The following is an 11654-nucleotide window of genomic DNA, read 5'->3' on the forward strand; positions in this document are numbered from 1 at the left end:
AGTGGATGACACGCACACAGCGATAACAAGAAAGCCTGCTGCAACTCCTTAACACCCCCCTCGGTATGAATAGTTGACCGCTAACCCTCAACCTCAACCGTCACGATCACCTAACGCCTCACCCTCCAACCCTCACTCACCCTGAACCTTCACCCTCCAAACCCTAACCCTAACCTAACATTAACCCTCAAACTCACATCTCACAGCCCACCCTAACCCGAACCCGCCACCCTAACCTAACCCTAACCCGAACCGTAACCCTAACCCTAACCGTATAACTCCATTAACCCTAACCGTAACGCGAACCCTAACCCCGCCGAACCGTAACCCGAACCCATAACCCTGAACCGAACCCTAACCCTAACCCTAACTCTCTAACCAAACACTAACCTAACCCTAAACCTCACCTAACCTCTAACCAATAACCATTTCTAACCCTAACCCTAACCCCACCCTCACGCCTAACCCCTCGCCACCCATAACCGTGCACCGAACGCCTAACCACGCACCTGATACCTCGACAACCCGTAACCCTAACCCTAACCCTAACCCTTAACCCTAACCCTCGGCCTAATCCTAACCTCTTAATTAAATTAACTTTTTTTATATCAATAATTTCATCAAAATTAACATTTTTACTTACAAAGTAACTACATTCATCAAAAATCATTTTATTACAAGTAAACATTGATTTCATTAATTTTGTCAAAATTCAAATTACACAGTAAACTAATTTCATCACAAACCCTAACTCCATCCCTAACCGAAACACCTCCTCAATTTCTCCCTCTCTCTCCCTCTCTCACGTCGGCCGACGCCCGCGGCCGGCCGGCCGGCGGCAGTTGGTCGAGCCCGCCAGTCGCGGCAGATCGACACGAGAGAGGAGAACACATCGAGAGGGAGAGAGGAGGGCTAAGAGATGAGGGGGGAAGAGAGATGAGCAAGGGATGAGAGAGAGAGAGACGCAGGTTGGAAAGGCGGAGAGAGGGTTACACTCCGCCCCTCCTCTGGGCCACAAAGCGCAGTGAATGCGGCCGGAAGGAAGGCCGCCCCCTGGCGGCCGAGCGGAACGGCGGGGTGGAGATTTCGCGGTCGGCGCGTCGGCGAACGGCGGCGTGTTGGATCTCGCGAGAGGGCGGGTTCGGGAGAGAGGGGGGGCGATTATCGTCTGTCATCACGATTTCGGGTGTGGGGGGGGCAGGGGTTCGAGTGTGGGGGGTGGGGGGTTTTGTGGGGCGCGGGCAGCCCAAAAGTTTTGGGCGCCCGCGCCCAAAAATTTTTCAGTATGCACATATTTAGCGACGGAAATTTCCGTCGCTAAATAAGTTATTAGCGACGGAAATTTCCGTCGCTAATAATCCGTTGCTACATATGTTTAGCGACGGCTAATTCCGTCGCTAAAATGTAAATTTCCGTCGGTAAAATAACTTTACCGACGGAACAATGGCGACGGAATTTGTCGTCGCTATAAGTAGTTTTATAGCGACGGAAATGTCCGTCGCTATTGTTCCGTCGGTAAATTGCTGTTTTCCACTAGTGTCCTCTAGAAAACTACAGTGCCTGTTTGACTCTAACTCTATGCCAGACCGAGAAGGTCATAGTCTGAAGTCAGACCAATGAGGTTGTCTAGTGCTTAAACTTGATCAAGATGAGTAGTTTTATAGCGACGGAAATGTCCGTCGCTATTGTTCCGTCGGTAAATTGCTGTTTTCCACTAGTGTCCTCTAGAAAACTACAGTGCCTGTTTGACTCTAACTCTATGCCAGACCGAGAAGGTCATAGTCTGAAGTCAGACCAATGAGGTTGTCTAGTGCTTAAACTTGATCAAGATGATCATGGAGGGTCTGGTTGGTGCACACAAGTATATTCAAGTTGATGTTTCTGCAAGGAATTCGACTTTGGGATCTTCGCATCAGAGTATGTCAGATTTTGCTTTAAGTTCGGTGTTTTAAGGCGCACAGTGACTCAAACTAGTTTTTGACGACAAGCATTTCGAAAAAAAAAAAAAAATCATATGCTCTGCTTTGATCTTTCCTCTTTTTTCTAGCATAACATTCTTAAGAAAATTAAGTAAAACTTATTCTCAGAGTCAAAATATTTAATTTAAGTTGCATCTTACTCCTAATGTTACAATCTCATTTATCCATTGATGTTACTTTTGTTAATTTCAACATTTATTAGATAGAAAAGGCTAACACTTCAGCATCAAAGTCAAGAAAATCCCGTCGCTATTTGCAAATAAAAGCATAAAATTTTGATTTAGCTAAAAGATTAGAAGTCATCTGAAAAGTATTGTGCCAAGATGATGTTTAACATAAATGATGCATATTTATGACTACAAATGACACCTTGGCTACAACATAGACAACATAACCTCACACACTGTCACACACCAAAAATATAGACGGCCACACCTTCAATACATTAACTAATTTGCAAACAAATTGTGCCAATCAATGACAATATTATAGCTAGCTCATGAATACGAAAGTTCAAGATTATTTTATTAAACCGGTGGATCGACGAAACTGATAAATTTCAGAGAGCTTGGGAGCCAGGGTAGCCATGGGAGCGGTTGGATGTAGGGCTCATTTGCCATATCTTCACACTTTTGGCGATCACAGTGGCTCCGGTCGCGTTATTGAAGAGAAAGACCTTGGCATCCTCGTAGATTGCTTGCGTCGGATAAACACGAGATGTGGTGCTCGCTCTCCCCCCTTGAGCATAGCTCTCAACAATGGAGTGATCCACCTAAATTGGATTGAGTGACATCAACATCTTTTTTTTGTGAAACATTTGCATCCACAAAATATATATAGAAAGGGATTCATGATTGTTAATTTTTCGGCTCAAAAAGCCTAGCCTATTTTGAGATAACCGCGAAAAGTTTGAAAATGTCACTTAAGCCTCAATTTTTTTTAACGTACGTGGACTATCTAGAAAAAAAATTTCTTTTTAAATGATTTTCAAGTGGTAAGGGACAAAAGGTTATCAATTTTAAGAAATTATGAGACACTGATTTTGACATAAATGTTATATATGTTTAAAACAAGCTGAAAGTGATCAATATCTTGTGTCTTGGTACTTGCAATATAATAAATCACATCTAATTAACGGTCTATCTAAACTTTTATAAGAAATAAAGACAAAAATGATATATGAAATCTTTAACTATATATTGGCTGGAAAGGTCCATTAACAAAGATGGCCTAGCAATAGGCTAGTCTATTTCAACCCAATTTACCTAAACAGATTAAGGGAGGCACTACAGACACACCCTTGGGCACACCCTCAGCCAAACCCCCTCTCCTGCTACAGTGCAGGGGGCCCACATGAGATTTTTAAATTTTTTTTTAAAATCTCATGTGGGCCCCCCGCACTGTAGCAGGAGGGGGGTGTGGCTGAGGGTGTGCCTGTAGTGTTTTTCAAAGATTAATTTGAGTCACAAGTCCAAACATATTTAACTATTCATCAAGCTATTTTTCTTTTCTTTTTTTTATCTCCCCAACCGGGGATTAACTTTTTGCCTAACCGAGACAGTACAAACAATAGCATTTATAAGTTACGTTACTGCGAGAGTACTTACCAAAATTCTCAACGTTAGCGTCTCATCATCAAGCACGGGAACCGTGTGCCCTACAACCCTCTTAGTGATCTGATTAGCCTTAGACGACCTGCATGCAAATTATACTTAATTAGCCTTCTAATTTCAATCAAATGTTTGCACGATATTGCGTAATTAACTTGCCTCAGTTCATCTTGGCACAAGTGAGTTTGGAGGCTGCCATCAGTTCCCCTACCGACATAAAAGTAGGTTGCAGTCTGCTCCGAGAGATCTTGGTTCGCGAGCACGAGCAGGCCAAAGGGTCCGAGCAAACCTCTTTGCGAAGCCCCGTCGCTTGTGCTGCAGTTGTAGTTGACATCAGCTTGAATAGCGAGCTCGAGTTCCTCTTTCTTGATCACGAACTCGGCCTCTATGTCCAGCTACAATAATATCATATGGCGAAAGCATCATACAAGATTCATGCGTGTTGTGCTTTTTTTTTGCGCGTACATAGGGTATATATCTATTTTCTCTAGTTAATTAATTAATTGGTTGATCCCTGTTTAGTTATAAGCTTGAATAGACCAAACCCACAACTGAATTGAATATAATGGATGTGATGAGAAACTGAAGTCTTTTATTCGAAAATAATATTCTTAATGTGTGGACATAAAAATTATGCGTCCAAAAAGGGTCTGATCGAAGGGGTACCTGATTGGCATCCTCGACGTCTAGATGGACGGTGGACCCTGCGGCGATGGCGATGTTGCTGAAATTCTTGCTGCTTGACCTGAGGCTCTCCACCTCCTCAGCCGGCCAAGTCAGAAGGTTGCTCCCCGTTTTTACATCAAACAGCACTGTTCGAGGAAGGCCCTGTCCGTATAAAATGGCTCGCATATATCAGACTCTGTACTAGTTACACGACTGTAATGATAACGATACTAGTGAGGGGCTAAGGAGACACTTAACCCGCTAAACACAAAAAACCTATACACAATGGTTAAAATGAGTTTGTCATCCATAATTTGCCAAACGTAAAAGATACAGAAGGGTTAAGTTAACCCCTTTAGAATGATTAAAACGAGTTAACTCCTCAATATATAGGGGTTTACTAATACTCCTATTTAGAAGGATTAAGAGTTAATCTTTCTAATTATAAAAAAAATAATCAAACTTATTGCTATTTCCAAACGCCAAAAATGATCATAAGAGCTAAAATAAAACTTATATAACGAGTTAATAATTTAATTATTCGGATTATCGAATGGACTAACCGTATATGTTAATCATTCTCTTTAATTAATCCCTTGAAACCTTAACCTTTTGCCAAACGGAGACCTTTCGTGTTTTGAAATTAATCCCCCGTATCATTGTGACGAGGTCCCCTCGGTTCTTATAAATTGTCTCAAAACTAGTCTCGCAAATCGTTGGACTTAATTAGTCACTAGCTCCGATCAACAGCAATAACATCTAACTATAAGAATCGCGGGGAACTATATATACTAGCGAATCAAAAAATTCGAGGGACTAATTTCATTTCAGGGTTCTAAAGTTTCAAGTGATTAAATATCAAGGGGAACCTTCCCACCTGCACTAATCACACGTAGCAGCAAGTAGACCAAATTAAATTAATTGGGAACAGATTAATTAATGGTAATTACCTCAACAGAAGCCCAGCCCTTTTGGACGTCGACGCTCCTAGTATCAGTCTCCCCAACGTAGCCCCAGAGCACCCTCCTCCGCTTCACCGGGTCGTAAAAAGTCCTCGACGCGTAGAACTTGCCCCAGTCGTACCTCAGCCCAATCCCGACGTCGAGGCTCTCGTCGTCGGGGGTCCACTTGTTCCCCTCCCTGTCGTAGGTCCCAATGGCGTAGTAGTCGTGCCACTCGTCGTTCAGGCCCGCCTTGAGCACGTGCTTCACGTTCTCGCCGGGGGGCACGGAGTTCTCGAGCCCGAGGTGGGTGGAGGGGCCGGAGACGGAGACCGGGTAGAGGTCGGTGCACTCCCACATGCCGACGATGTCGACGGAGTGGAGGATGCCGGGGAGGAGGGTGTAGGAGAGGAAGTCGGTGGTGGTGTAGACGAGGGCGATGCCGGTGTGGGAGAGGGAGTCGTTCTTGGAGCCGACGAGGACGTACCACGTTGAGCTGGAGGAGTCGTACCTGCAGTCGGTGACGGGGTATTATCGTACGTAGGGCTCCGAATTGAATGAATATATCTTACAGTACGTAAATTATTTTACTTAATTAAAAAAAAGCCAATTAATTATCTTCACTAGCTAGCTAGAAAGTTGAGAATAAATTAATGAAGGAAGGGTACGTAGTACGGTACCAGGCGGGGTTTGGGTCCCTGAAATCCTTGAGCCCGATCCCCGGCGGGGAAACAAGCACGGGATTCCCCTCCTGCTTCACCCACCTCGTCAGCAGCGGGTCGTCAGCGGTCACAGCCCACGGCGATCGTACACGACTCGCCAGCTCAGTTGCGACCGGCGCCCGACGCGCCGGTGACGGGCGGTGCATGACACTCGCCGTCGGGAGGGCCACACGGCCGGTCCATTCGCCTCGACTGTGGCGGCGTACCAGTGGTCGGGTACAGCGACGGGTCTGGGAGGTGGACGCAGTTCAGGACGGTCGGAGGTGCGGCGCCGGGGGCGTGCCCCACGCTATGTGGCCCCAGTAGGCGGCGTTCGTGTTGTGCTGGTAGAAGAAGTGGTACCACCCTCTGTAGTATATGGGGCCTGCGTGTTGAAACTAATTAGGAGGCAACGCAACATCGTATGAGAACGGAATGAATGAATGAATTTGGTCGGGGGTGAGAGGATGAGCATTTCACTCCGCCTCAGTCTCATGCCGTGTGCCAAACTAGACTTTACCATTAGGACCTGTTTGGTTCAATAGAGGGTAGGAATAGGATTAGGAATCCTATTTTATTTATGGATTCCAATCTAATCCATACAAAATTTATAGACAAGTTTTAGTTTTATGGAATCCCATTTTTTTTTGAATTCTATGTTTGTTTCACCCACAGGATTAGGAATAGGATTAGGAATCAGAATAAAAAAGATGAGAAGTGTCAAAAATTCCGTCCAATTCCTAGCAAATGGATTGGATTTGGATTTCCTGAAATATACACTGTTTGAGCCACTTTATAGATTAGCAATTCTATAAAAAAATTTTGAACCAAACTCAGGATTAGGATTCATTTGGAATCCATTAATTACGAAAACGCCACTATCAGGTCCAAATATCATTCCTATTCCATAAAACTGGTGAAACAAACAGGCCCTTATTCTCAAGAATTTGGGCACGGTTTAAAATTAGTATCGTTTTGGTTCGGTTGGTTCTAAAAGCTCAGTTTGGTTCGGTTGCGAGCAAAATTTTGGTCCAAACAAACCGAATTGATCGTTGCCTCGGTTCTTCAACCCACGCATGCTCCTTTTTCTAAAAAAGTATCCAATCCAATGGACCCAAATACCCAATACATGGCGTAAAATGCGCACTAAAAGAATGTTAACTATGGAATCAGCGCATGAATCCGAAATCTAGTGATTCAATGAATGAAACACTTTTATACGTATTTAATACCATGGGCGTGATACCATTTGATTCTCTCTCTCTCTCTCTCTTCCCCTCTAATTGTCCATAAATTTCTATTTTTGTTTTTTCGTCAATTAATTTATGTCGTTCTTTCGTTGATTTTCTTAATCCGTGCATTTGCTTTATTTGGGGTCTGTTTATTTGCACGGAAGTAATTATGAAGTAAAGGAAATAGAAGCTATTTCTGCCATTTCCGAGCTAAAACATATGTTTTTTTCTTTAAAAAATCTACTTCCAATGCTTCCTTAAACGTTGATGTGGTGCCTACGTGTCATCCTTATTTCCTAAGGTACCGTTTGACAAATGGTTAAGTGAGGGGTTAAGAAGACTTAACTCTTTCTTAACCCGTCAAACACAAAAACTCTATACAATATTAAAGTGAGTTAACCCTCTATAATTTGCCAAACATATAAAATATAGAAGAGTTAAGCTAACCCCTCTAGAGGGATTAAAATGAGTTAACCCTTCAAAATGAGGGGTTTACTAATACTCCTATTTAGAAGGATTAAGAGTTAACCCTTCTAATTATAAAAAAAATAATCAAAATCATTGTTATTCCCAAACACTAAAACTGATCACAAAGGCTAAAATAAAATTTATTTAACGGCTTAATAATTTAGTCATTCAGATTATCGAATGAGATAAGTACATTAATCCTTCTATTTAACCCTTTTTTCTTAACCATTTGCCAAACGGGGCCTAAATGCTTTCCCGTCTCTTAAGGCTTTGAAGTAGCCCCGAAGTAGACGAAATTGTGTATTAATTAGTTAATAAATAACTTTTCTTATTAACATGCCCTTTATTAATTACTTCCTAATAACTTTTAATTGCCATCCAAACAGAAAAAGGGAATGAACAATAAGAACTACTAGTTTTACTATTTTAAAAAATATGCGAAACAAATAAAAACATTATTTTTACTATTTCTTACATCATAAATAAATTTAGAAGTTACTTATTTAATCTATTTACTACTTTAATTACCTCTTCCAAACTAAATATCCCCTCAGTGGACCCAAGCCCAAACGGAATAATTTGGTTTAAATCTAGAAGTATTCAGCGGTCAAAATTGTTCAGGATCCGAATATTCTCATTTCGACTTATTTAATATAGGATCCAAGGCCCATCTACAAACCAGCTTCTAATCAATACCCTTCTGATTTGGGCTGTTCGGTATAGGATCCAAGGGCCGTCTTGAACGATCTAATGGCCATTTAACACACCAAAACTTATTAAGCCACTGTTATTGAAAGAGGGATTAAAGAGAAGGATTTATCTCTTATCCCGTATAAACAAGTGGATCAGTAAAAATCACTCGCTTTGACCCCTCTAGAGGAATTACCTTAATCCTCTACAGTTTTGTGTTTTACAAACTAAGATGGATTAACTTAGTTTAAAGCATCTATTTTTTTTTTTTTTGTGTTCAACAGGTTAAGAAGAGTTCAAGACTTCTTAAACCCTCACTTAGTCCGTCGTCAATAACAACTTCTTAAGAAAAATAAGAAAAGGAAAAATGGTTATATTTCTAATGGATACACCTTCTATATAATGGTTATATATATACTTATACGCCCCCACCCCCCAAGATATATCTATTCTTACTTTTATTTGTCAAATCTCAATTAATATTACCTTTTCTTTCTCATAAAATATAGAGGATAAAATTAGAGTAAGGACTCTATCAAAAAAAACTTTACAGAAAAAGATGATCTATACCATTCACGGATAGTTAAAGGGTTAGTTTGAGAGTCACATGTCCTTTATTTATGGTGTAGATCATCTCACTCCCATAGGAATAGCTCTGATCGGATCCTTACTTTTTCTTATCGGTTAAATTTATTATTAATTTTTTATTCAACATCTCACACTAATTTGAAAACCAATATCACAGTATAAGTAAGTATACCCTCATGGTACGTGAGATGTATATAAAATTAATCTTATATAGGCCAAAATCACTTGTTGATCTAAACGCCTCTGTAACTAAACTTTTTTAGTTGTAACTACATGCTAGGCTCCGAATGATGCAATCGCATCGAGACTCAAATAAATCTTTTACTTTCAGCAATTGAGTTGTGAGCTGTGAGCAATTGAAGTTTGGAACAAAAGATCAAGATTTAAATCCCATTTTCTTTTGATCAGTATAAGGCTCTAACAAATTATCAAAAATAAAGTCCGGGACGCTCCTAATTCTTTTGTCCTTTTTGTTTTAAAAACTGGCACGTGGATCGAATCCAAGATACGGAGACAAAGGTGGGTATTTTTTAAAATATCCTACACGATGTCGACCGTGACCAGTGAAACAATCATGCGCTGTGCGCAGATAGAGATACTCACGCGAAGCTAAGAACAATTTTTTTTTCTTCCAAAAATTAAAACCACACTAAATAAAAAATAGTTTATTTATTCTTAACCATTTAGAAACATGAAGGCCTGGCTTGAAGCAATTGTAATATTGAATTCCAATACTTATTTTTTTTGATGAAAAATGGAACTTTATAAAGGGGACAAGGTCCGTAGGTAAACGAAAAAAAAAAGAAACTGAGGAAATTTCACGAATGACCAAAAAGACTAAATTGGATAATATTGAGAGCTAGCCTCTTTACAATCTTGGGAGCATAACAAAAAGTACTATTTTTTTTTCAATACATATTTTAAAGCTTATATGGAAAAAAAAAGGAAAAAAAAAAGTTCAGCGTCGACTTACCGCTAGGATCTGATGAGCACGCCAGCGAAACCAGCCCACCATCCACCAAATCACGAATACGAAATTTTAAAACAAAATCAGCGAAGAATATATTGACATAAACCAAAAAATCCTATAGAGATTTTTTCAAAGAAATTTACCGCTCATAAAATTTCTCGGGGGCTGAAAATGGAAGGCGGTATGATGCCACTTAAGCATCCTGTCAGTCCAGGGGAACTCGTCCTCGTCCGAACCCGAACTCGAACCCAAACCCTGGCTCGAACCCAAACCCTGGCTCGAACCCGGCTTATCGCCGAGAAAGTAGACTAGAGCCAAGAGAGAGGCAACAAAAGGCCCGAGTAAGAGCAGCCCTAAATTCCTCCGCGGAGGACGGGACTCAAGAGCGGCTCCGCGCACCAAGGGAGCGTGAGACTCGAGGTCCGGTGAGCCCATGGCGAGATCACCCCCGGTGTGGCTACAAGAACAATGACCACAACGAAAAAGTGTTTGGGAATTGAAGGGAAATATGTGGTGTTTATATGGGACTAATGATCAGAGATGGGGAGCGAAAGGTACATAGAGGAGATGGTGATGTGGTGATGTGAATAGCATCCTTTTTTTGTTTTGACGAACCATATTAAACCTGGTGTTTTTAAAATTTTTTTTTCCTTTTTGTATTATTAACTTATTAACTTGATTTCTTCTTAATTTTTTTAGCCTTTAGCAATCATTATTTGTAATGTTTCAGCGTTTGTTTTAGGCCGTGCATTTCTACTTGAACTGTGATAGGTGACAAAAAGCTTTGGAATTTTATGCAACTTGACTGCCTGGGTGGCTTATGAACAGAAACAGTAGGCAATAAATATTATAATGGACCGAATGGTTCATCATTGGACCGCACGAAATGAAAAAGTCGGAGCTTCAAATATTTAGTTGGTTGTATTCTAGAAGAAAACCATTATTTGGGTTATGAAATTTTATGCGGGCCTAAAGTTTGTGATAATTGTAGCGCACAGGCGTAAAGATTCTACACCTAATATAACAACCTATTCCTCTCTCTCTCTCACACACACACAGAAAAAGAAAAAAGAAAAAAAAGAGAGTAAATAAATAAATATAAAATAATAAATATAACAAACTTTAATAATTTCATTAACAACCTTCTTGAAGGAATTTCATTGACAACCTAGATATTAGTAACATGCAATATGCTTACACTTGCTGAAAAAACCCAGCTTCCAGCGATAAAAAAGTGAAAAATGAAAAAAAAGAGGAAAACTTACATAATCTACAAATTTTCCATAACCACTAGTTTACAAACTCGAATAGGAGCAATTCTAAAAATCGAAACAATAGGGATGATATCAACTCAACACACCACCAAAAAAAAAATAAAAAAAATAAAAATAAAAAAAATAAAAAATAAAAAATATTGGAGCTAGGCAGGCCTTCTTATTGCGCTTGCGCTCCATCATTGAAGTCGAAAGGACGGCTCAATGTTGAGTTCATATGCCATATCTTCAAGCTTTGGGCGGTAATACTAGCCCCGGTTGCATTGTTGAAAAGGAAAACTTTCGCCGAGCTGTAAATTGCTTCCGTTGGATACACCCGAGATGTTGCGCTCGCCCTGCCCCCTTGCGCAAAGCTCTCCACGATCGAGTGGTCCACCTAAATTAAGAACCAACATTGTCAATTTTGTACGATCATCAACAAGCCTTAGGGTCACGCTTTGAAACTTATTATCCAAGTAGTTTAAATTTGGCTAAATATCGATCAAATGTGACTTACCAATATTCTTAACGACAGTGTTTCGCCCTTAAGCACGGG

General features: G+C 40.6%; 2 protein-coding genes across 2 annotated transcripts in view; both read right to left on the reverse strand.

Moving 5' to 3' along the window:
• Positions 2279-5980, reverse strand: LOC109851216 (6(G)-fructosyltransferase-like; the record flags this gene model as incomplete). The annotated part of the gene is given in 6 exon segments (XM_020421252.1): positions 2279-2751; positions 3587-3674; positions 3749-3984; positions 4256-4417; positions 5206-5707; positions 5877-5980. Coding segments are annotated over 6 exon segments (1305 nt in total), but the record flags the coding sequence as incomplete, so codon positions are not given.
• LOC109851284 (6(G)-fructosyltransferase-like) overlaps positions 10953-11654 on the reverse strand; it is a gene marked incomplete in the record, with an annotated part of 4357 nt that continues 3655 nt past the window's right edge. Inside the window, 2 exon segments of the mRNA XM_020421346.1 lie at positions 10953-11495; positions 11616-11654. Of these exon segments, the coding sequence (XP_020276935.1) occupies positions 11280-11495; positions 11616-11654 (255 nt within the window).

This window comes from Asparagus officinalis, chromosome 8 (assembly GCF_001876935.1).
Source record: "Asparagus officinalis chromosome 8, Aspof.V1, whole genome shotgun sequence".
NCBI lineage: Eukaryota > Viridiplantae > Streptophyta > Magnoliopsida > Asparagales > Asparagaceae > Asparagus > Asparagus officinalis.